This window comes from Xenia sp. Carnegie-2017, unplaced genomic scaffold, assembly GCF_021976095.1.
Source record: "Xenia sp. Carnegie-2017 unplaced genomic scaffold, XeniaSp_v1 HiC_scaffold_3, whole genome shotgun sequence".
NCBI lineage: Eukaryota > Metazoa > Cnidaria > Anthozoa > Malacalcyonacea > Xeniidae > Xenia > Xenia sp. Carnegie-2017.
Genome location: NW_025813493.1, coordinates 5,351,907 through 5,379,150, shown reverse-complemented (window position 1 = coordinate 5,379,150; position 27,244 = coordinate 5,351,907). Strand labels below are relative to the sequence as shown.

Here is a 27,244-nt window from a genome sequence, read left to right as displayed (position 1 = left end):
TAGCTATCCAAAATGAGAAAGACGATGGAGGCCTAAATGGCTGAAATTGCTGTCGGAGGATCGAGTGAACATCGTCTTCGTAAATAGAACAAAATAAAGATCAACTTTCTGTGAGCCATAAAATAAGTTCATAACGTAAACTCACATTGTAACAAAAAATGATGTGGCGTCTATTAATAACAACGTTTTATAACAACGAAATGATTAATTTTTTCATCAAAGAAAGCCGTAACTGCAAACACTGACTTTAACACCAAACATACTGATGCTTTCCTGTTTCGTTTATGAAACGCAACATACTTGTCTATGTAATTGTCAATTTATGAAATTATTTACCAAATTTTACCAATATTTTCAAAAAATAGTAACCCTGACGCTAAAAAGACCTTATCCACCGTGGATAGTGAGTATAAAGAAACAGTCAGGAGTCGGTCACTACAACAACAACCCATGAAATGGAGCAAAGTTTGTTTTGATCCTTTTTATTAGCAATATGAAGAAACGAACCTGGTAGCAAAATTTCTCTAGAATGTGGTGCAGTACTAATACCAACACTATTTCATAGAGGACTATGAAGACAACTGGTAGATGTTATTGTCTTAATTACCATAACGACATTATGAATTTATCTATTCTAGAGAATTTTTATGTAGCCGGGGAGGCTTGCAACATATAATATAAGATCTAGAAAGACCAACTTACCGAAACATTTCTTTTTGGATTTGAAAAAAATGTGTCCATTTGAGCATAGGCTTTCGTATGATCCTGGGATATTTACGCACGAGTGTTCTTTGCTACAAGGAGAAGACTGACATTCGTCGGTATCTAATGTTTTACGATAAATTGTTTTAAAATTTGTACAATACAATAAAAAACTTTATGTCTAATATAAAAATGTGTATCAGGTGAACATTTTTCATTTTATTTGTTGCTTTTGAACATTTCCTAATAGATTTTATGATAAATTAAAGAACATACATGATTGTCTTAAATTTTGCATATTACATAATTGTCTTAAATTACACAATTCTCGATTATTTATATACATAAAGAAATTATAAATAATTGTCTTGAATTTTGATATTTGATTTGAAATAATCAATATTTAGAACTTCAAACAAACTCTGTAATAAATGGAAGTACAAATCTTTTGTATACAAACCTTTTCCTAAATCATACAGACTACGGTTGTTTTTGAGCTGTAAACAAGTGGAGGCAAAAAAGTGGCCAAATTTTTTTACATTATACGTGAGTCAGTGAAAAAATCACGACTTCTTTAAGTGGAGACAAATCTACGCTGACCACTCAAACTAATTGCTGGTTACCACTCGAGCTGGTTATTTGTTACATTAAGAAAGTGACATGTTGAGTACGATGTAAATGAGACATTTATTAGTAATTCCAATGTTTCACATGTTGCATAAAAACACAAATAATACTCTCAAAATCAGTTGAAATTTTTTCTCAACATTAACAGAAGAAATTAAATAAGATCATATACTGTACATGAAGGAATAGTGCTTTACTAGCACTACAAGTACTAGTGCAAATAAAAATAGTTAAATCTGGTAATAGAATTGTTAAGGTAGCAGCTAAGGTGTAAATCATATCTGGTACCTATTTAGGTAATAGGACTATGAAGTGTCACGTGTACGAACGATATTTGCTATTTCGAATTATTCTCGTCAATAAAAAAACATATGAAAAACAACTTAGAACGTTAAAAACAATTACATTGTTAATGGGAAAAATTCTTATATCAGATGCATATCAATTATTATATTCTTTCTTTACATGGAATCAATAATTTTGAGTCTGCTAATTCAAGATGCTGAATTAACATTCAAAACGAAAGGCATTGACTAACATAATTATGTCAAATTATAGCGTATCATCCAGATTAAATACTCTCGACAATTTATTTTTAAAAAAATCCTTCGAGAAAAATTTTTTACAAGAAGTTGCATGAATCATATTTGATCAAGGAAAACAGCTGGAAAAGGTGCTAGCTTTACCAGACATGAACGTTTGCAAAAACTGCGATGCCTAAATGGGCAGAATTCAAATTGTGAGGAAAGTAAGGCCTCAATCATTACAAGCCTTTAAAACAAAGAGCACCACAACAAAGAACTGATGCCATTTCATGGCTATTGCATAAAGAAGTGTTATAAAATGACCAAACGAAAAAATATACAAAAAAACTGAAAAGGTGATTCAAAGTCAAATAAAAGTAACTTTTGGATATGTTGCATTGTACCGTAGATTATGACAAATATGTTCAATCAAGCCTTATTCTTTTCATTATCAAATTTATTATTTTCTAAGTAAGTCAACGAAGACAAACCAGTAAACAGGACTATAAACAAGCAGGTTGGCTACGCACAGGAAACTAGAACGTTGACTGCATAGGAGGGGGGGATGTTCATCTGTTTAGTTCTGCCAGACTGATTTTTTGTTTGTTAGTGATTTTAATTTCAAAAGAAATAACTCAGAAAGAGCTAAATACATGAATTTTCACAAGCGTTCTAGTTTCGGTCCTATCCATACCGGTGAATTTCCCGTCTCTTTTTAACTGCATGTTTTTTCTCTTGACAATTGGTAACGCTGTTTTTTTATGATTTTTCTCTCTTGAGCATTTTTCTAAAAATTCTGATTAATAAAATCGCCCTCTTTGTCTTTAAACGATTTTTGATAGTTTCGGCTGTTATGTTATAATTAAGGTTTGTAAGATGTCCAATCCTGAACAATTTGCACTGACGTCTGCTGCAACTTTGAAACTTATATTTCTGTGAATCTTATTCCCGATTTGACACTTTTTTAAAAATTGCGTTTGAACTTTATTTTAATTTTCAAAGTTCATGAGTAGTGAAACGTACTGGTCGTTATGTTTAGAATTTTTATTCTTACCATACAATTCTGCTTATTTGGTGAGTCAAATATTGAGTAGAGTTATCATTAACAAGTGAAATAAGTAATTATGTATCATCACTATGATAATTATTCAATCGTATTTTGTATTCATGTACATAACTTGAATCTAAGAATCTCGGTGTGTTTCACCTAATGTGCTCTGCATTAGTACGTGACCATCTAAGAATTCTTCTAAATCGGAATGGCCAAAAAAATTTGGAATTTTATTATTGGGTGCAAGCAGGCTTATTAAAAATTTATATAAGTTTAAGTGAGCTTCCTCTATAACGTTACGTATAACTATAATAACCATACTAAACGTATAACTATAGTAAACATATAACTCTCAATTATTTTGGGGATTAAAGTGAACCCCACTTCACGCATTTCACATCTTTATTGACTAAACGTCTCTAAGTATAAGCCAAGAAACTCTTTTGGCTGTTATTTTTTATTTTGGTTGAATATTAGGTTTGCATTTTTTCAGATTGGCCAAATTCTTGGTACAACATTAATATTGATTCAGGTGATAATACGTAATGATACGTCCTTGGGTAAAACTATTCTTAACGTCTTCATTAATGAATGTCGAGATCGGGGAAACACAGTGTGTTGCTTCTAAGCGTGCCAAACCCACCCGTATTTGGTATAGAAGTCAATAATTCCAAGCCTGTCAGTTATTTAACCAGGGTAAAAAGTGCAGAAAATGCCGAAGAATTTCTTATGAGAATGAAGTTATTGTAAATGTATGCTAATTACGGAAATATGTGGCTGATCATGTCATCAAGTTCAGTAGAGAAGTACTTGACAGAGTCGTGGTGATGATTTTGTCGATTCTTAATGGAGGGAGGATTAGTAAAAAAAGAATTGTAGCTATCTGGTGGATGCTTGGTGAAATTTTGTAGAATACTAAGGGTTTTTAAAAGAGTGAAAATGTTCTATTGTAGGACTAAATGGCAACATCTCAAAAATGGCACCCTAAGTTGAACAAAAAGAGCTTACAAAATCTGGACAATCATGAATACGGAACTTTTGCTCATTTATATACTTCATATATATATATATATTGCTGAACTCTTGCAAAGCTTTTGTATCTCTGTTTTACATAGCTTTATTAAAACCTATGGTAAATATCCGTGCTTTCACACTTTGCTAGTGGATTTATTTGGTGGCAGTTATTGTTTGAGGCTAAACTCGCGTTGCTTAAGATAAGTTTATTTATAACATTCAATGAAAACTTCTACATTGCAAGAAACTACAAAAACGACAGGTAAGCACATGCTGATACAGGTATTTTACATAAAAGACACTACATGGTTGGTTGATAATAATCTATCATGAGTTTAAGTTCACAATGATAGGGTGACATTATTACACAATTTACTTCACTTTCCTTATTTCATTATAAAGACGTGGCTTGGCAAACACTTTACATTACACTTATACTTATGGCAGTGTCATTTTGGCTACATAGAAAATGTTGAAAATGTTCTAATTTAACTTTACTTGTTGTCTTTGTAAATATATTTACTATGTTGTCTTCGTTGGCAATTAATTAAGCTCATTGTTCCACGCTACCCGCACTTTGCTTCAAATGAATGGTTTTTAATTTCTATGTGTTTAGACGTTCTTTTATTTTGAAAAGCTAGGTTCTTTGCTGATATTATTCCTCCCTGGTTGTGTGCTTTGATTTTTGCGCCGCTGTTCTTTTCCACTATGCTTAAATCACTGCACCCAAGCTAAAGTTGTACCCTCTGTTGTACATGCAGAAAGTAAAACAATTTCCTATTCTTTGAGGATATCAGTGATCCTTCTTCTGATATTTGAAAACCATTTCTATCACTACTCAATTTAAATGTTTACTTGTTATCTTCTTGTAAAATATTTCGCAAGTTGTCTTTGCCTGCAGAATAAGCTTATAAATACAGCGCGGCTCAATAAGCGAATTAAGCTTATTAAGCCGCGCTGTATTTCGCTTCTATTGAAATGGTATTTGATCTCCATGTGTGTTTAGACCTTTTTGTGAAAAGTTGCGTCCTTTAAATTGTTAATTTTATCGGTCCCTGGTTATTTTCAATGATTTTTGCGCTTCTGTTTCTTCCATTATGCCTGAATTGCAACATAATTGTTATAAAAATTTACGCTCTGCTTCACAAAAAGAAGTAAAACCATCAAAATCTTTCAAGAAGGCTCCATCTACAAACATAAAGTATACGTAAGGGTCTGCGAGTGATTGCTTAAGCCTTTTCCCGGTCAAGTAAATTATTTAATGTTTCATTCCAGTTTCTGCCGCTTCGTTTGAGACCATACATTGGCTTACACTGTATTTCATTTGTAAACAAACTTTTCTCCATTCTTGGTCTTATAATTTAAATAACCCATGACTTGCTCAAAATAAACATCCCTGTGAACTGAATATGCCGACCACAGTATAGATATCTTGACAGAAGGTCAACTTGTGTCGAAACCTTTGATGTTCTTTTCCCCTCACTTTTCTGAAGCAAATTCTAAGAAGACACTCTTCCAGAAAGATACTTCAGCTAGATCGCAATAGAAAAAAAAAAGATGTTTTTACAAATATATTGCTTTACACTACAAAAGCTTGGAACCTTATCTTATTGAAAAGATTATAACTCTTTGTAAAAATTGATAACTCATGGTAATCACCAAGACTAATTCGGTTGATCCGCCTCTAAATACGAATTTGCTACGTTATTTAATCTATAACATTAATTAACAGAACGCATACTGGTGTTAGCAGTTATGCTATGCTGGCTGGTTTATTTGCGACTTGAGATGGGTACCTTCCTGCATTCTCAACTTGATCGTAAAAATTTCCCTCCAATTTTTTATTTTCTTGCTCTGAATTGCAGCAGGTTTATAGTACAAAGTGATGGGCATATTTCATTATTCGTTTTACTTTTGTCAATCACAAATTTATCGAGTCCATCAAAAATTTTACCTTACTCGCTCTATTTTCGAGGTTTTTCAGTGATATACTAGGTAAGCTGGACTCCTCTTATCACATGTCACAAAAGTGCCTCTTTTACTTCCTGTCTCGAGCTTTCTGGGATTAAGTACGTATAAGCAAAAACACACAGAACCGAACCATGCATTTTACTAAGATTAGACTTAAATCTCGTTAGATCCTCACCTGCAATTAATTCATCTCTATTATTCCTACATCTGTTTGCAATATATGCAGATGCCATTACTGCATAAATTTACAAGAACTAAACTTTGTTAAATTTGATTCTTCTGGTAACCATCTGGCCATATTGAATAAATTCAACAAGTCTCTCTCTTCTGTCCCATTTTGGTAAGGCGAATAACTCTCAATGAACAATGCCTCCTGCTTTATTAGACTATTACTTAAAGGAAATTTGAACTCATATCCTGCAAAATCTCCTAAATTATCACTTTTGATAAATTTTAGTTTTCCTTTGGTTGCAATTTTAGCAAAAATTCAATAAGCATCTCTTGACATTATATATTCAAACAAAAGAATATTTAGCTACATAAAACCACGGTTGTTAATTATCTCATTTCACAACAAAATCTGGGCTAGAACTCGAAATGTCAAAACAAAACCGCAATGAAATGAAAACATTGACACAATACAAAAATTACAAAATAATTCGACAGGACCTTCACAAATCAGCTCAAAATATTAAACAAAACTCATTTTAATACATCACATTCACTTGATTTTTTCCTATTTAATCTTGATGATCAGTAATCAATAGAGGTTTAGAAAGGCATTAAACTTGAAGAAATCTTTTCTTAATGTTAAGACATATAAAAATGCAGATCCAGGTGCCAAATGATGCGTAAATACTTTCAAATAATACCTGTCTCAGCAACTTGTTGCAAAAAAATCAAAGTGATTTGATTTCATGGAGCATTCCACAAAAACAAAAAAAAAATTCTGTGATGTTTTTCAGGGTAAATTACACACAATAAAAGATCTCTTTATTGCATATCCTTCGTATCACGTTGAAACAGGGTTGAAGCATTTGAAATTTTAGTGCTTTTATCTCAGGTAACTTAAATATTAGGGTATAAAAAGTAAGGTAGAGAATACTTGATTACAAAAACATTTATTTATTGTTTTTCTAGAAAATTTTTAAGATCCCATTTCTAAGATAGGAAAAGAGTTATTACAAATCGACGCAACTTATCTTGTAACTTGATGTAGTTTTAGTACCTTCATCAAAAACATTATGGCGAAACAAACTTTGCACTTCAATTTATTTGACTATTGTTTTAGCCTGTGTTCAGGCATACACCATCTATTTTAGTATAAGCAAGATAACACTTCCAGGAAGTTATGTAATTATGTGTGTAACACACCATCGTTGACGTTAGGTCGTTAATACTCAGCGGCATGTTTGCCAGGTTACCAAGCGTAGTCGTTCTAACACATTGAACTAAAATACATGGAACGCTACCTATAGCTAATAATTAAAGCCAATAGCCCAAATCTTACACCAGATACGCGAGATTTTATCCCAGACACGCGTGCTTAGTGTTTTGAGACTCTCGCGTATAGTAATAATTGATTGATTTCAAAAGCGTGTCTGGGGTAAAATCTCGCGTTTCTGGGGTAAAATCACGGCTTCAAAAAATTAATAAGGTTTTGCATTACAAGTAGCATTCCATGTATTTTAGTTAAATGTTATAACACCATCTGCAATTATGTCGCTATGTCATTATGTTGTTGTGGTGTAAGGACCTAACGACGAAGATTACAAAGGTTTGATCGAATTTTAAATGTTCTTTCTAAAAAAAAGGGTAAAGAAAATCGTTAAACCTTTTTCTTAAGCATTATGAAATGAAAATGTCTCATGTTCTTATCTAGGATAGTAAATGTATTCTATTGTAAACAGATTCTGTTAAAACCATTGACGTTTTAGCATTTCGTAAATATTTTGTCTAATAAAGCAAGGATGTTATTTACAAATGAAGTAATTCGTACACAAATTAATAAATAAAAGATGTTTACTGCATGTGTTTGCACAGGCTTATGCAAATCGAGGAGACCTTTGGGAGAACTCGAGAGCAGATCAGTGCAAGCCCGAGACCGAAGGTCGAGGGTTACACATGCTCAAGAGTTCTCACAAGCGTCTCAAAGATTTGCATAAGCCAGTGCAAACACGAAAAACATGTTTTATTTTTTTTAAAAAAATAACGATAATGCGAAAGAAGCAATCACCAGCATTGTCTCGTGGAATTCACGCAATAACTTTATGTAACTTAAAAAAAAAATCTTACGGCTTGATATGTAAATTATCAAAGATAATGTAATTCAGTAATTCGTTTGATTTGTCAATAATATTTTATTCTTAGCAGCAATAAAACTTCATCATTTTACTTTTCTTTATACATTATGATACTATGTACATTTACTTTTTATGATATGGTTGATTACAACTTGTTACACGTAGTTTTGCATTACAGATACATTTCAACAATGGACAAAAATGTAAAACACACAGCATTATCTACATAAACTTTTAAATTTTCCACGACACATTTTACGGAAAGCATCTTCGATTAGAATTAGGTTTTTGTGTATTTCTTTGACATGATTCCCCATCACTAGGACCATTAGTCATACCATCCTATAAAATGTTATAAAATTTAACTCTCAGAAAAGTGATTTTCTGCTTTCACTATATATGAAGGAACATAGGAAAACCCTATCCATGATCTGAACAGGAAAAAAATCCGCAAATTTTGGCCAGTTTTAAATTTTGTCTGTGATTACTACTTGTGTTTGCCAAGTCTTATACTATAATCAAATCAAAACAGTTTCATCCATTGTCATAATCATATTATTGTTCCTTGGTAGCAATAGAAAGATGAAGCACGTCATTTTTTGCAATGAAAAGTAAAAAGAACAATACAATACACTACAAAAAATTAATGCATCATCTTTCTTCCTGTGTGCAAGAAGTAGTATGTATGGAGCATGATAATACAAGCAATGTTCAAAGAGAATACCAATCTGGTAAAAAATCATTTGCAATAGGGTAGTATGATTTAATAATGCAGGATGTAACAGATACCAATGAGAGGATACACATCATTCATGAATACATAAAACTGTGTGCATTATTCTTAGCTTCTCCCAAAGCTGCTGCAATATGGCTGTGCTATTCACATACTGAAAGGAAAGTATCAGACAAACACAAAACAAATGCATTTTGAAAACATGTAAATGCCCCATCCTTATGTTATTGGTGAGCATAATATTCAGCATTCTAAAAATTATTACTAAAGTGAGAATGGAAAGTGAGGATAGAGGATGGCTTATTACTAAAGTGAGAATGGAATTTACGGATCAGTGAGGAAATAAGATTGATTTAAATGGTGAGCAAGTACCTTGCACTTTAAACATCCGTCCAAAAATGTGATCATACACGCTCATAAGCGAATTCCGATTCAGAAGCTGTTGCCATAATGCCTTATTTTCCATATATAATATACTAGGCAAAATGATTGTTCCTATGATTAGACGTGGTATAGTTCGTCGAAAACTTGTCGGGGAGTCATTGACTGGAAACCTCGTGGCCTTGCTGATAGGGCAAAGGGTGCGCTATTTAGTTTGGGGAAGTCCGCAGCTGCAGGCTTAGGATCTCGCGTAGGTAAGTTTACTCCAAAAATCAAGAATGTGGCCGTGGCAGCTGGTAAGAAGCAATTCGTGACACGGCTACAGAAGCCAAAGAGGCTGTTATATCGACTGCAAAAGAGCAGTTCTTGTTGCTGATCTCGCCCGTGGATACGTTAAAGGAGTGGCAAGAAAAGCTAAATCGCGTGCATCTGCAGTGGCTCGTGCTGGGGCTGAAGCTGGTATTAATACTGCAAAAACGCGCGCAAAAAGTGCTTGCACTGCTTTTTAATGAAAGATGCTAGATCTAAACTTAATGAGATGGTTGGGATATCTGAAACTAGAAAAGCTCTAGTATCGCGCGCTGAAAGACTTGCTAAGCACCAGCTGACTTCTCGAGATTTAGGTAACCTAAGCAACCTCGTGTTAGGTAACGGCATGATGTATGCCTAAATATCACATCAGACTAAATATCACATCAGACTAAATGTCAGAAATAATAATTAAACTACATCGGTCTGATGATCGGCAGACGCAAATTTTTTATGATATATATACTGTACGAACTACAAACTATCATAACAATGGCTACGGACATGATATTCCCAGCACTTCGACTCTTTGACGACCCCATCGTTGACCGCTCTGTTCAGCGTCTGCAGTACGAAAGAGTTCTTCCCCGCGATCCAAATTTCGATAGTAAGAATATCTATATCGACACTGAGAACTTTGACCAGCTTATATGGCTTCACAGAGCCGTTCTTGAAGTTTGAGGTCGCGTGGTAAAGAACGATGGCACCAATTTTGATGCCCCCGACAATGTCGCTCTGGCAAATGGTGGCTGGAGCCTGTTTGAGACCGTCCAGATCCAGGTTAACAACAAGACAATTGAAGAAATAAGTCAATTTGCTTCAACTGTCAACACAATCATGCAGCTTCTAACTGATTCGGATGATGCGTCCAGGAGCACTGCCACGAGTGGTTTCTGGTACCGTACACTGGAGCTACCGGTGGGGCTGTTTTTTATAAGCATGTAAACAGAGCTAAAGCTCAGTTGCTTCCTGCTGCTAATGTAGGTAACGGTGTTGCTTTAAATGGCGTCAATTTCCGGTCTATTTTTAAGTTAAACCTCAGCGCAACAGAGAACCCTAACTGCATCATTGGTTTCGCCAGTCGCCGCCATCTCTGCGCGGGCGCCAAAGACGTTACCATGATGCTTCCCCTCGCTGACATCCTAGGCTTCGCCAAAGACATTGATTCAGCTCTCATAGATATAAAGTTCAATCTGAATCTCACTCGCACTTCTTCTGAAAACTCGCTTCATAGAGCATATGGGGTAGATGCTGGAAAATTTCAGATAAAACATCTTTCGCTCTGGCTTCCTTTCATCAGACCTTCGATCGAAGTTTAAACCATGATAGAAAGCAAGTTGGTTGCTGGTTACAAACGCATGCTATATTTTTGAGGAAGGTCGTATTTACCGAGAGAGATTCATCAGAGGTCAAACCACCGTCTCATGACGACAGACGGAAGTGAAGAGCTACCAACACACATATTCGTAGCGTTCCAAGATGCAGAGCGCTCAGAAAATCAAGAACAAACCATACATGTGTTTGATAATGCTAATTTGCGTCAGATTCATGTGCGGATTAATAAGAATCACAAGTGTCCTGAAGAAGAGCTTGAAGTCAATTAGACAGCTGCTGAAAGAATTTACAGTAGAGCTTACATGACGTTCAAAGACGCTCCGATGAAATACAGCGACCCGGATACAGGCTCTCAGGTAAACTTAGGAGACTTTGCAAACCTCTTTCCTATTTACCACTTTGACGTTAGTCTTTATCCTTAAGTTTGAAAAAAGCTCCGGCCTACATTGATGTTTGTTGGATCTTAGGTGGCCCTTTTAATAGTGCTATTGATGCTGGTGATGAACAGGCGCACCACGTGTACTGCTTCGTGCTTTGGGAGCGTTTCCTTCGGTAAAGTGGACATAATGGTTTAGTCTGTTAGTCTGATGTGATGATTAGTCTGATGTTGTATGTTACGTTTAGTCCGATTACTTCGCACCAGATTTAATTAGAATTAAAAAAAATAAAAATTTTTCGACTGTTTATATACGCAAATTGTTTTGCATGTGCACAAAAATGTCGGACATTGATAACGCAATATTCGTTAAAGCTGTCAGACCCGCCATGGAGCGAGTAATCACTCAGGAGTTTAAATGTGCTGGTATTTATCTTCCTGGGTCAAGAAGTATAGAAGGTGGTAGCTTTATTGGAAATCTTGTTGGAAAACTCATACCTACGGTCATTAAAGTCAAACCAAAAGTGTTACCGTCTCTAGGCCTAGCAGCTATATCTGGTGCTATCACTGGCAGCACGCAAAAAGCAGTTGCTGGTAGTGGTATAGTTAGAAGAAGAAGTATCACACCATTTAATGGACATGAGTCTAATAACAGTCTTCTTGGTTTCGGTAGTAGCTCTGGTAAGAAAGGTCGTTCTGGATACACAGTTCACGGTGTTAAACTTTCAAAAGATCAGAAAACTACCTTGGCAAAAGCAGTTAGAGACAAAAGTGGAGTAACTTTGCGAATTACGAACAGCGCTCTTGAAGATCCCCATATGCTTATGCTTACTAATACACAGATCAAGCGAATAATGGGTGCAAGATCCAAAGGATCTGGAATCGATCTAAAATTGTCTAAGAGTCAGATTACAGCCCACAAAAAAGTGGATTCCTTGGTTCTATGCTTGCAGGTATAGCTGCTCCCATCGTAGCGCCTGTCTTTGGAAAAATCCTTGTATTAGGAACGTCGGAAGAAGGAGTATTCCTTCGGGGACGAAGTGACATGGGTGAGGAAGTGGAAGCCGCTATCAAACAAAGATGTCAAGCGTATAGTAAATGGTACTGTATAAGCAGTATCTAAAGGTTTTAAGTGGGTGTTCTCAGAAGACATGCCTCCTAAAGAGCCTCTTAAAGCTGAAGAAAGTGTTATAATCAACTTACAAGACTTTCTCGATGGTGGTGGCACTCACTGGATTTGCGCCTTTGCTGATGAGTTCTGTGTACATTACTTTGACAGCTTCAGCCTTCCACCATCTGACGTAGTTAAAAGTGGATGGAACGGTCAAAACTTGTTGTTCGCTATTCTTGCAACGAGATACAGGATCGGCGCTCCATTATGTGTATGTGGTACTGCCTTCTCTTCATACACGATCGGGTTCACTATCGGTTTGCGACAGATATTCTGTTAGATTTCGATTTGCGCCTTTCTGCGCATAACGAGCGTGTTGTAAAAGGGTTTGCTAAAGAAACTCTAAGAGCGCGCTAATAATTAACATCGCGATGAATTTTTCACATCAGATTAAATTTTTGTGCATTATATAGAGATGGCCATCGCTTACTGTTTGTACTGTAAGAAACGACAACTTGTTGTCGAAGGAAAAATCGAATATACAAAAAGCCAACCTAGGCTCACGGGTGCTGCCGAGTCTGTGAGAGAGGCGTCTCCTAGTTTCTTTCTAAAAATGAACTTCTGGATAAAAAGGGAGGAAGAATAAGAGGTTTGAATAGTGCGCTTCCATTCTGTATTAATCCTATTGATTTGGCAATCAAAGGCGCGGATAAAATTGATAAAATCAGAAAAGCTTGGTGAACATAACACATCAAACTAAAACATATACAAGTGAAACTGACGGTCGCGTTTTGTATGCGTTGCAAAAGACTGCACCCAGTTATAAGTGGTATAGTTGTAAATCATAACGGCAACACCAGACTTGCAGGGTGCTGTGATGTATGTGGTAGTGCTGTTTCTAGGTTTCTTTCCCAAAGCGAATCTCGTCGTAATGGAGGAAAAATAATCGTTTCTACGGACGGAAGCGTTGAGGAATGCCTCGCAGAGGCGTGCTACAGTCCTGCGGGGTACTGGCGCGGTATTGCTGCTATCCCAAAGCTGGCTAAAGAGGCTGGCATCGGCAAGGATGAGGATCATGAATGGCTAACAGGCCATCTGGCAGATCTACACAACCCCAAATGAGGTCCACCAGGCCGATAGCTTGTATTTGCCTCACGATCGAGTCGGAAGACGCACATTCAAAAACGCATTGACGGTCGTCTAAGTAGCAAGTCGGTATAAGGAGGCCCAGGCAATCACAGACAAGACAGCGACTCGGGTTGGGAAGGCGTTAGAGTCTATTTATGCCCATGGGCCTCTTTGAAGGCCTAAAGTTTTACAAGTCAAACCTGGTTAGGAGTTTAGCGGGGCTGTGCAAAAAGCGTGTGAAAAAAATGGTGTCAAGATTCGACGGGGTAAGGTTGGGGCTCATAGAGATCAGGGGATCGTAGAAAGATTTAACCGAACTTTGACGGAGTGATTGTTCGGTTACCAGTATCATCGCGTGCTGGCTGAGCCCGGAACTCGAAACAAATAATGGGTATCAAGATTAACTGAGGTGATTAAAGCGCTCAATAATGAAACTACCCGTTTGACGGGCGAAAAGCCCTCCATTGCAATTCGGAAGAAGAGTGTTAAGGCTAAACCCGCGGCGCTGGCGCTTCGTCCAGTTGGTTTCAAAGAGCGACGCTTCCCATCGGATATTATGGTGCGGTATTTGTATGCGCCTGGCGAACTTGAGGGTGGCGAACGGCGTAGGGCGACTGATCCTTTATGGAGTGTGAACTCCCATCAGGTCGTGCGGGCTGTGTTTGAGGGTGAGAAGCCTGTGTTGTATTATTTAAGCGATGGGACCAAGCGCGCGATTGTACGCGAGGAACTCCAAGTGGTGCCCTTTGCGACCAAAATACCGCCGGCTTAGTCGATGGGGTACTGTCACGCTTTTTATGAAAGCTTTCACTACCATCTACTACCTTACGCTTAGCCGTGGAGAAGCTCTTCTACTGTAATTATCACATCAGAACTAATTATCAGCATAACTACGCATTTTTTATTTATTCGCCTGCGGCACCGGCTTCCCTATGCCCGTATGCTAGGGTAGAGATCCCATCGGCCGCGATCCAGCGCTTCGTGTCCAGCGGGCTCAACGATGTCTTGTTGATATGCTCGCCGAATATCTGATGCCCGCGACTGCGCAGCATATCCATACCGTGGCGGAAGGACTTTGCTTTAAATAGCGCCTTTTTGTACTGGGCATGACTGATATGCTTTTTAACGACGGCCTTTTTAACACCTTCGGCTTTGCGCTCCTCCAGACCATCGGCTTTTAGGATAGAGTACATCTTGGGCCTGAGCCCCACAAACTCAGCGATAGGCACCCCACCGCACTCGTCCTTCAATTTCCCCAGCACCTTCTTGTTGGTTGTGCTGAACAGCGGATGGTATTTGGGGTAGTTGCTGGTGTCGTTCTAACCGGCGTTGTGTCTCAAGTCGGCGTACACGTGCTCAGTCTAGATCTCCAGCACAAGGCTGTCGGTGTTGGTGTAGAGGAGCTCTGCTGACGACAATTACTGCACCTTGAGATGGTTGTAGTAATAGTCGTACATCAGATGCTTTGAGAGAGCGAGAATGCTCATGCCCACGAAGACAGGCCGGTTGAGCAGCAGACTGCTTTTATTCATGTGAATGGCTGCGAGGTTTCCCGCATCGCTAAAGATGAGATGCCGATTGTATGTCGGCTTAGCGATAAGTTTGCGGAGTCTCTCGGTCTCGCTTGGCCGAAGAAGCTTCACATCGACACGCTTTCGGAGGTTCTCCATCGTCTTGCCAAAGACGCTGTTGTTCAGCAGCTTGTAGAGGTTGACTTCAAAGTCACTCTTTGCCTTCTTCCGGAGCTCGGTGTTTTTCCGGATGTAGGGCTCCATCCATGGGCTTTGATCGAAGCGGAGCGCTCTAAGGATTTTATTCAGGCTCATGCCAAGCTGCAGATAGAGCTGCAAATTTCGATAGTACAAGACGTATCGGGCCTTGTCGCGCAGATTGGGCACCAACTTTTCGACCTCGTGAGACGCACCCCAATACATCTGTTTGAGGAGATTTTGCCGGTAATCCAACATCCACGCGTTGTCGACCTTCAGGCGTTCTGGCGCTAACGGATATGCATTGTGCTCGTCGTGCAGCTCTTCCTGATACTCCAGATTCACTTCGAGAATGTAGCCCTTCTCTGCATCTACAGGCTGGTCAAGGGCCGCCTTCATATCCTCTTGGGCGATTCACTCGAGCGCGCCTGTCGGCAGCGGCAGCGACATCACCCAGCCGTGCAGGTTGTTGGCGTCGTAGTACTGAATCCAGCTTTGGAGCTTCCCCAGGATCGTAGTCTGGCCCCTTGGGGTTGTTGGCCTTGGCGAAGCGCCTGCTGGCCATGCTGATCACACCGCGCAGGCCCTTCTAGATGAATAGATGCATGTCAATGTCGGTTAGCAGCTCGAGCTTCACCCCTGTGTGCTTGAGGAGAGCGTCCAAGCTTAGGCCGGGCTCGTGTAATAGTGGGCCGGGTTTAGCCGGTATCGCTCAAGGCACAGCTTTCGGAAGTTCTCGAAGACGTCAGCGAGGAGGAGGACATAGGTCCGAAGGTAGAGGTCGTGGTAGTCACCGAGGTTTGTGCAGCCCAGACCATTTTTCCATGGGCATAGTCACCGTCGGTGATACACACACTTGAGAGCTTGCTGTAGAAAGCATCCTACGGCGGGAGGGCCTCCTCGTCGAATCGGGGCCAGCTGTGCAAGTACTCGTAGGGGTGGATCCCCTTACGGAGCAAGAGGGTACGCCTCTGGAGGTTCGGCCTGTAGTCTGCTGTGATGCGCATGTCTTGCGGGTCACTGGCTTTCACCAGGCCATCCAGGCTTGAGAGCATGAACGGGGCGCTGTCGATGAATCGGCCCTGGCCAATGCTGAAGAAGGTATATTTCTCGGCGTTGTTGGGGAAGCAGGTGACCTTCCTTTTAGTCTTTGCAATAGTCTGCATGATGAGATGGCTGTCGTATCCCCGCAGTTTGTGAAAGACAACCTGTATGGTTTTCGTATTGGGGTTGAGCTGCAACTTCAGGTTGCACTCATTGTGGGCCGCACCTCGGTACTTGACAGTAATGTGGCAGTGGTTTCGCACGGAATTGTCTTCGAGGGGCTTGCTGCAGACGTGGCAATTTGTGGCTTTCTTGTGGCTCCCCCAGTCGTTTCCTGTGATGTGCATAGGCTCGGGGTTAGCTAACACCGTCTTTATCTTGCGCTCTTCTTCTTGGAGCGCTTCCAGGAAATGCTTGGCCTTGTCGGGCCCTCGGTAGAGCTGCGGCGTTTGAGCTTCGCTATCCGAACGAACGACTATGAATGAGTAGCCGCATGTGTCGTGTCTGGAAGTTTGCTGAGTGCCGCTCTTTTCGGGGTTAAGCGCGGGGCCCTCGGTCTTAAGAAACAGGCTCTTGAAGTCTGCGTAGATTATGAAGGGCGCTTTGAGCTGCTTGTGGTAGTTCTCAAAGCGGATTTTGTCATTTGCTTCTGGGGTTGGCATTCTGATGGTTTATTCATAGACATTCAGGCTTATGCTCTTCCAACAAATCTTGCTTGACGAAGCCGTGAAGGCAACGCTCACAGAAGTGCAGCTGATAAGGGCCAATCTGGTTGAGAAAGCGGTTGAAGTTCTTGATCAAAATGTAATGGTGTTTCTCAGGGTTTTTCGAATCCGAGACGAGAAAGAGATACACAGTCTTGCGAGCTCTCTCTACATTGCTTAGACTAAAGGAACGACGCCGCCTTCCCACCCGTACACGCTGATAGCAAGGTCATTCTCACGCTCTACTCGTTCGAGCTGGGAGAGTGTTGTGGGTGCACTCACTCCCGCGAAGTCAAGGCCGTCTCAGTGGGATACTTGCCCGGCCGTTGCGGGTCTTTAGCTTCAAGAAACAGCCCAGCCCTTAGAGACCAGCGGAGGCAGTCGTCGTCTTCGTTTTTCACGTTGACGATTGCCTTCTTATTCTTGACGCTGGTGGGGAGAGGAAGGTATGAGCCTCCGCGTAAAGGCTGATAGTGAGCGATGTCAAGCCAGAGTTTTTTGACACGACCCTCTATCCACCAAGACCCTTTCCAAGTGAACTTTCCCAATCTCTCCAGGATTGTTGGGAAGGCTTCATGTAGGGCTTGTGGATTCTCATGCTCCTGTAGAAGCGTGAACTGCTTTGTTTGGAACACTGGTGCTTGAAGCACTTCAGTACCATTTGCTTCGTCGTTCCGAAGCTCAACCTCTACAGCCAACTAGAACTTAACTCCTCGTAGAGCTAATAGCTCCTCGACGAGTTTGCGTTTGATGCAGGATAGGGAATTTCTGAGGATGGCCATCAAGTTGCGTTCGGAGGGATGCCCCTTCGGCACCTGCATTTTCCAGCAGGCTCTCAGATGATAGCTAAAAGCCTTTGTTTCATCCCACTTAAGTTCCGTAGGTGGGGAGTAGCCCTTGTGGGGCGTCGTGGTATAGATTCAGCCAGAAGCTCATTGATGTATGCGTTCATCTCATCATCAGTAAGCTCGGCGGGCCTGCGCTTGCGCAGTTTGGGAATAGGCCTGCGCTTTCGCGGTTTTGGGATACGCGGAGTGACATTTTTTGGCGTGGGCGTCGGGTCAGCGGGAGGTTGAAGAGCCTTAAGAAGGGGGTTCAGCGCGTGTCCGCTGATTACACCTTGGTCATATAGTTTCAGAAGTTTCTCGACAGTATTCATCTCGAGTGTCACAAATTTTAGTGCTATATCTTACGCGAGATAATTCTCTAAATCGAAATTAATTCGGCGAGTACTCTAGCAAATCTCTTTGTTGCTTGTTTCGTTTTATAAACGAGCTTATGATGCTTTCTATCCGCACCGCAAGCTTGACAAAGGATAATTTTGCCTGTGTTCTGACGCCACTCTTACTATACGGTTGTGGAATTTGCCCGCCTTCCCTTAATCGCTTCATATGAAGTCCACAGTATTCACCTATGGAGTTTCGCGCACATGTGGTGAGCTTTTCGGGTAGAAACCACGCACACTTGTTCTTGCCCTGTGTCATGGCTGTCGAACGTTTGGATTACGCTATTGAGAGTATATCTCTCCAAATAATTGACCCCCGACGGCCGGCCGCGCCGTCTTTGGCTCCTATCGTTGTCCTGGGTTTGACCTTCGCTGTAATTATGCTAGCATAATTACAAAAAGTACGTAAGCGAGCAAGGGCTGGGGCACTTAGATTTGTGTATACTCCTTCTCAAACTGTGAGGTGCGCTAGAAATGACGCTTTCTCAAGGTGAAGTGCGCCAGCGACAACGCTCTGTATACTACTGTAACAGAAAAACTGGACTGCAAACAGCAATCGAGTTACGTTTTGTAGGATAATCGGATTACATTAGGCAAATCTAAACGGCGTAATAATACGATGATTTATAAAATCTGTCGCTTAAATGCGAATTTCGAGTACGTCAACAAGTGGATTTCATGTGTTTAGTGTTTTTGGTTAAAAAATAGACTCAATAAACTGAATAAACTATGAAAATATATGTTTAATGTCTGAATTTCAAGTTTTTTTTGCCGAATTCTGACCGTTTCCAGTGTCACATTGGATACCCCATGGATCCGCCCCTGTATAATACGTATTTACCGGCTGGGAGGTCCGTATGCGGAAAAAATATTTTCACAAGGTCTGCAACTTAATGTTGTGACTAAAATTGGATGCTTTTCAGCAAACTTCGCTTTGTCTGGACAGTAAAATGCACTCTTGCAACGACAACTTTCATCTGAATACACCTTGCTTACTTGTTAAACAATTTACATCGCTTTCAAATCAATTTTATAAAATTTGCATTCCACTTCGTAAACAAATACAATGCGAAAAAATATGTTGAGACTAAAATTGGATTTTCTACAAACTTTGCTTCGTCTGGATAGTAAAACTCACTCTGGCTATGATAAATATCATCTTAAAACATTCTGCCTACTCGTTCAACAATTTACATCGTTTTTAAATCATATTTTAAAATTTACATTTCAATTCGCAAGCAAAAACATTGCAAAAAAATATCATTTGTGCACAATGGCAGATATGCGTAAAAAGCTGCCCTCTCACGCAGCCAATCAAATTGCTGGAAATCAAAAAAATATCGCTTTGGACAGCTAAATCAAAATATAGCTGTGTGGGCGTTGTAAAATAGCCGACACAGCTTGATATTGGAAAAAAATTGGATTTTTTTTAGAAATTTAACTTCTTAAGGACAGTAAAATTTAGTCTTGCTATGATGACTTTCATCTAAATACACTGTGCTTCATCGCTGAGCAATTTACATCGCTTTTAAATCAATTTTAGAAATTTAAATTTCACTTTGTAACAAACGTATTGCTAAAAATATCACTTTTGGATTATAATTTAGGTATCGTAAAAAGATTCCTGCTTTTGCAGCCAATCAGATTGCGGGAAATCAAAAAATATCGCTTCGTTTGCATAAATGAAAAAACGAATTGAAATATTTTCGTAAAATTTAGTAAAAATTCTATAAGGCTCTTAATTTCATACATAAGCGTCGTAAGAAAGAATTTAATTTTACTTTTGTATAATCTTTTCCTATTTTTTGTTTGTATTATAACGTTCGCAATATACCACACTACGACCTTGAAAAAAAATACAAAGAAAAATTTTTACGATGAACTTTAGAACTTCAACATGCTTCATTTGCCGATGAAATTTAGCCATGTACCTTAGATAGACTAGATAAATTCTTCGCTTCAGTCTTTCGTCTATCTTTTGCAGGAATCTCTCTTATAGGTTTTGATAGTAAAACATTTGTCATAGAGCATTTATAAAAACTTACAATAGGAAATAATCGTCGAACAAAAATCCCATGTACGTCTTCTGCAATCGTAATCGCCTGGGATATTATAGCATGGGTAACAAAGGCGACAAATAGAATACTTGTATTCGTTGGTATCAAATGCCTGTTTTTTAAAGGCTTACCCTCAACCACACACACAGAATGAAGTTTCAAAATCCCCTCGCAAGTTTTCATGGCGTAGCTATAATTTGAAATATTTTGGCCAAAAAACATGCCATTGTTGAATACATTAAATTGCCATTGCTTGGTAGAAGCGTGATTACTGTATTGCAATCATTGAGTAAGAGTTTGATTGAAGTTTTAGAATACGGGCAAAATTCAGTAAATTCACGCAAACATACTCATTCATCATATATCATTCACCATTTGTATCATATATGAAACTAATTACCTTGTATACATCAAAAATGTTGAGACTACTAGTACAAAAAAATTCTTAGAATCACTTGACCAACATTTTCTGATGTCAGGGTCAGGCAGACTTTATAAAGTTTTTGTAAATTCCACTGACGGGTAGATAATGTAATCAAAACTAATATTACTATGGACAATATTGTTTCCTTTATATTGATTTCAAACTGATTGCCTACTCGATGCTACTAGATAAACTAAAAGCTTTTTTTATATTAAACGGAAATCTCAGGGAGGTAGTAGATCAGAGTCGATCTCACCCACAGATGATTTTTGACAGAAATTTTAAAGTTATAAGGAAATGTAACAACAACTAATTGTTCTTAAATTCAAGGGAAAATGCTGCAATAAGAGTAATTCAATTGAAAATTCAATACTAAATCTACTATATCTCCTATCTACTTCTTTTTATGTGCTTGCTGTTGTCATTGTTGACTGAGTGATAAACTTTATTTGAAAAAAATAATTCGCCTTTTCAGCAATAGCTACATGAAAAATGGCAATTGCACTTTTGCACTACACATAATTTTTTTGACCATATGTAATAACTCAAATGACAGATGACATATTTTAAACCAACAATCTAAGAATATTATAAACAATGACGTAACCTTTAGTTAAGAAATAGAAGTTGTTTAATGTATTTGCACAGGCTTATGCCATCCCCGAAGAGACCTTTGGAAGATAGAGCTTGAAAGCTGATCAAGAATTTGAAAGTTCTCACAAAACGTCTCTAAGGTTTGCATAAGCCAGTGCAAACACGAAAACATCATTTATTTCTTTTATAAAGCAACAATAAAGTGAAACAGACAAATTGAAAACAGACGTTTTAACTTTACCCCTAAAATGCATTTATGATCGATTTGCAATTTGATTGATTTGATTGGTTGAATTCATATCTGTTTTGCACAGACTAATGAAAACACAGCTGTTGACCAATCAGAACCACATTTCACTGTCTTTACTTATAAATTGAATTCTAATTAAGTGAATGCAAACTTTATGTTGGTTTCACATAAAATGCTTACTTCAAACAAGCTTAAGTCAGTTCTAATGTAACATAAACCACTAATTGTTATCTATTTAGCTTTTAATTCACTTAATCAGCAGAGACTTTAGAGAAACGCCCTTCTTGAGTTAGCTAATAATTTGTGTATTTGAACACAAGACCTTGTCAAGCATTTCCCATATTTTAATAGTTCAAGCAGTTTTCAAAGAATTTTCATAAAATCACGTAAGCTTGCAACGTAAGTTAAAAGATCTAGAAAGACCAACTTACCGATACATTTCTTTTTGGATTTGTCAAGTTTGTATCCAGTGGAGCATAGGCATTCGTAGGAGCCTGGGATATTTATGCATGAGTGATCTTTGCCACAAGGAGAAGACTGACATTCGCCGATATCTAATAATTCACAATAAAGTTGTTTGAAAATGTGTACCATAAATTAAGCAATTTTAAGTCTAATTTAAAGATGTGTAATAAATAAATATGAAATTTTTTGTTTAATTTATTACGTTTGAATACTTCTTAATTGATTTTAGGAGAATGTAAAACATAATTGTCCTAAAACTTTAATACGTGTATTTGATATGAACAAATCAACATCTAAAACGTCTAATAAATTCTGTAAAAATGAGAGTATAGTGAGATCTGTGATTTTTGGTACTGTATGTATTAGTAATTTATTTGTAACACAATTTCTAGATTCGTTTAGACAAATATTTTGTAAATCATACAGACTACGTTTGATTTTTAAGAACAAGAATGAGTCTATTAACATGATACGTTAATTAACGATCATTTACTGTACACGATAGAAGATTGCTCACCAAGGGCTACAAGCAGAACCACACATAAAGAAAGTTAAATCTGGTAGTGAGTTGATAAGGCGGCATTTATGATATAAATCAAACCTAGTTCTTACATAGCTAATAGGATTATGAATTATGAAGTGTGACGTATACCCACGACGGTTGCTATTTTGAATTATTTTCATCGTTAAAAAAAAGCGAAAAACAACTTAGCTATTTAAAGTAATGAGATTAGCTTTGGAAAAATTCACACAACAAGAGCATATTAATTATCTTATCTTGTCGTTGCAAATGTCAGAATTTTGAGTTTGTTAATTCAAGATGTTGGATTATCTTTGCAACAGAAAATGCATCGACTAACAAAATTATATGAAATTGAAGCATATCATTTATACCAAACAAGCTTGACTGTTTACCCGCAATAAATCCTTTGAAAAATATTTTACCAGAAGTGGAAAAATCATATTTGATTCAAGCATGTCGTCATTGATATGCATATCTTAATACAAAAGCAGCGATATTTGGAGACGTTGCATCTTGCCGTAAAATTTAAAAAAGTTTTTCAATCAAGCCTTATTCATTGTTCCATCAAGCACTGTTCATTTTCAAATTTATTGTTTTCTAAGTAAATCAACACACAAAACTAACAAAACAAGACTAAATGCAAGCAGGTTGGCTACGAACAGGTCCAAAACTAGAACGTTCATTGAAGGTGGGTTGAATACTCATATATATGCGAATATTCATGTTTTGTGACCTAATGTGCTCAGCAGTAGGGCGTGACGGACAAAGAAGTTATGTAAATAGGAATGGCTAAGAAGGTATGGCATTTTCATTATTGCCTAAAAGCAGGTCTTTTGAATTTATATAAGTTTGAAGCTTCATCTAAGGTTCCGTTTTTGACACATTTACTCGAGCAAAACTATTACTAAGCATAACTCTAAATTATTTTTGATATTTAAGTGACCATTCCCTGCATACCTGTTCTTTATTGAATTGACATCTTTAAGTATGTACCAAGATATACTTGCAATTTTACAGATTGGCCAAATTTGGTACCACATTAATTTTAGTTGAATATGTTAAACTATTTTTGGCGATAAAAGAAATATTTGTCTTCAAGCCATTAACATTTTACCATGGGGCATTGATTGAATCACTCTTAGTTGCATAAAAAGTTCAGAATTAGCTTTTAGTGCCCAACAATCTGCTACATGGTCGAATGAGTTCTCTAGTTCTAACATTTTTAGGAAGAAAACAATAAGTAAAGAATGCACCAATTTTACCACAAAATAGTACATTTATATAAAGTACCTAATGTATTGATAATTATAGAAGCTACTCACAGTTTAAATTACGTCTCTCACGTTGACAGATGAAGTTAAAGTGACGCCCACATCCAGCGTCAGACCACCTGATATAATTAATAATAACGCAGTCCTCTATGCCAAATCTTTTGTGACTAGGTTTTCCCCCTATGCCATAATGTGAAACTGGGCTTGCCATTTTGAACTGTGTAGAACTGATTGTCGCTTTTATTGCGATACAAACCAATAAAATAATGTTTACTGCGTTTTCTCCAGATGGTTCTTAAAATGGCAAAATTCTCAAATTCATTTTTTGGAACAGCAAGATCTCCTCCCATCTCTTGACAAAGTTTTCTTGCTTTATTCCATGTTGTTTCTTTTGCACTTAAGAAATAACAAGATGATTCTATATGCCACCAATCAGAAGGACATCTTACTAGACGAATAAAAAAATAAATAAGACAACAAGAACAAGTAATTGTTTTCAGAATGATTTGTACGAATAAAATAGAATATTTAATAAGCACTTTTTAACTGTAAAAGCTGATTAAAAATGCTTAAAAAGGCAGGATTGTGTTTTGAAGACAGATGTTGTTTAGAAAAAGTCTTTCAATACCTAAAGGGTTTTTTAAGGAATAAGGAGGGACTTTGAGCTGGTTTTGTAGAGTAGCAACCCAGTTGCAGAGTAAAGTATAATAGAATACAATCCTTAAAAAAATTGTATAGAAATTGTAAAAGAAATAATAGAAATTGATTGTGAAGCTTATGTAGTCCGGCTAACACTTGACATTTTAATCATATGGGGAAACCTTCGTGTTTAAATGGATGGTTATAATAATCGGTAAGTGTTGTTAAGCATTTTTTTAGTATTTATACTGTGCATAATAAACTGTCTGTTTTAGACAAAAACTAATTCATTCCATAATATTTTAATCCAGATAGAAATACTAAAATAAGGAAATCATAACACCAAAAATGTGCATGAACTTAAGGTAAGCCGTCAAATATAGCTCTTTTTTACGCCAATCTACTTTCTTTTTAAGTGCTTGCTGTTGTCATTGTTGATTGATTGATAAACGTTATTTAAAATAATTAATTGGCCTTTTCAGCAATAGCTACATGAAAAATAGCAATTGCACATTTGCACTACACATAATTTTTTGACCATATGTGTTAACTAAAATGACAGATGTTATATTTTAAACCAACAACCTAAGAATATTATAAACAATGACGTGGCCTTTAGTTAAGATATAAAAGTTGTTTAATGTATTTGCACAGGCTTATGCCATCCCCGAGGAGGCCTTTGGAAGATAGAGCATGAGAGCTGATTGAGAATTCGAAAGTTCTCAGAAAACGTCTCTAAGGTTTGCATAAGCCAGTGCAAACACAAAAACATCATTTATTTCTTTTATAAAGCAACAATAAAGTGAAACAGACAAATTGAAAACAGACGTTTTAACTTTACCTCTAAAATACATTTATGATCGATTTTCAATTTGATTGATTTGATTGGTTGAATTCATATCTGTTTTGCGCAGACTAATGAAAACACAGCTATTGACCAATAAGAACCACATTTCACTGTCTTTACTTATAAATTGAATTCTAATTAAGTGAATGCCAACTTTATGTTGGTTTCACATAAAATGCTTACTTTAAACAAGCTCAAGTCAGTTCTAATGTAACATAAACCACTAATTGTTATCTATTTAATTTTTAATTCACTTAATCAGCAGAGACTTTAGAGAAACGCCCTTCTTCAGTTAGCTAATAATTTGTGCATTTGAATACAAGACCTTGTCAAGCATTTCCCATATTTTAATAGTTCAAGCAGTTTTCAAGAAATTTTCATGAAGTCACGTAAGCTTGCAACATAAGTTAAAAGATCTAGAAAGACGAACTTACCGATACATTTCTTTTTGGATTTGTCAAGTTTGTATCCAGTGGTGCATAGGCATTCGTAGGAGCCTGGGATATTTATGCATGAGTGATCTTTGCCACAAGGAGAAGACTGACATTCGCCGATATCTAATGTTTCACAATAAAGTTGTTTAAAAATGTGTACCATAAATTAAGCAATTTTATGTCTACTTTAAAGATGTGTAATAAATTAATATGAAATTTTTTGTTTACTTTATTACGTTTGAATATTTCTTAATTGAGTTTACGAGAATGTAAAAACATAATTGTACTAAATTTTTAATACATGTATTTTATATGAACAAATCAACATCTAAAACGTCAAATAAATTCTGTAACAAATGAGAGTATATTGAGATCTGTAATTTTTTGGAACTGTATGTATTAGTAATTTAATTGTAACACAACTTTTTAGATTCGTTTAGACAAATATTTTTGTAAATCGTTCAGACTACGTTTGATTTTTAACAATAAGAATGAGTCTATTAACATAATACATTAATTAACGATCATTTACTGTACACGATAGAAGATTGCTCACCAAGGGCTACAATTAGAACCACACATAAAGAAAGTTAAATCTGGCAGTGAGATTGAAAAGGCGGCATTTATGATATAAATCAAACCTAGTTCTTACATAGCTAATAGGATTATGATTTATGAAGTGTGACGTATACCCACGACGGTTGGTATTTTGAATTATTTTCATCGTTAAAAAAAAAGCGAAAAACAACTTAGCCATTTAAAGCAATGAGATTAGCTTTGGAAAATTCACACAACAGGGGCATATTAATTATCTTATCCTGTCATTGCAAGTGTCAGAAATTTTTAGTTTGTTAGTTCAAGATGCTGGATTATCTTTGCAAAAGAAAAGTCATCGATTAACAAAATTATATGAAATTAAAGCATATCATTCATACCAAACAAGCTTGACGGTTTACCCGCAATAAATTCTTTGAAAAAATATTTTTCCAGAAGTGGAAAAATCATATTTGATTCAAGCATGTCGTCATTGATATGCATATCTTAATACAAAAAGCAGCGGTATTTGGAGACGTTGCATCTTGCCGTAAGATTTTAAAAAAGTTCTTTCAATCAAGCTTTATTCATTGTTCCATCAAGCACTGTTCATTTTCAAATTTATTGTTTTCTAAGTAAATCAACACACAAAAACTAACAAAACAAGACTAAATACAAGCAGGTTGGCTACGACCAGGTCCAAAACTAGAACGTTCATTGGAGGGGGTGGGTTGAATATTCATATATATGCGAATATTCATGTTTTGTGACCTAATGTGCTCAGCAGTAGGGCGTGACGGACAAAGAAGTTATGTAAATAGGAATGGCTAAGAAGGTATGGCATTTTCATTATTGCCTAAAAGCAGGTCTTTTGAATTTATATAAGTTTGTGGAAGCTTCATCTAAGGTTCCGTTTTTGACACATTTACTCGAGCAAAACTATTACTAAGCATAACTCT

General features: G+C 37.3%; 1 protein-coding gene across 1 annotated transcript in view; it reads right to left on the bottom strand.

Moving 5' to 3' along the window:
• Window positions 1-634: 634 nt before the first annotated feature.
• The window catches only part of LOC124454965 (fibrillin-2-like), a gene marked incomplete at its 5' end in the record, with an annotated part of 50,075 nt that continues 23,465 nt past the window's right edge, over window positions 635-27,244 (bottom strand). The window contains 3 exons of the mRNA XM_047005717.1: window positions 635-825; window positions 22,004-22,126; window positions 25,752-25,874. Coding sequence (XP_046861673.1) covers window positions 635-825; window positions 22,004-22,126; window positions 25,752-25,874 — 437 coding nt within the window. The remainder of the gene's footprint in view (window positions 826-22,003; window positions 22,127-25,751; window positions 25,875-27,244) is intronic.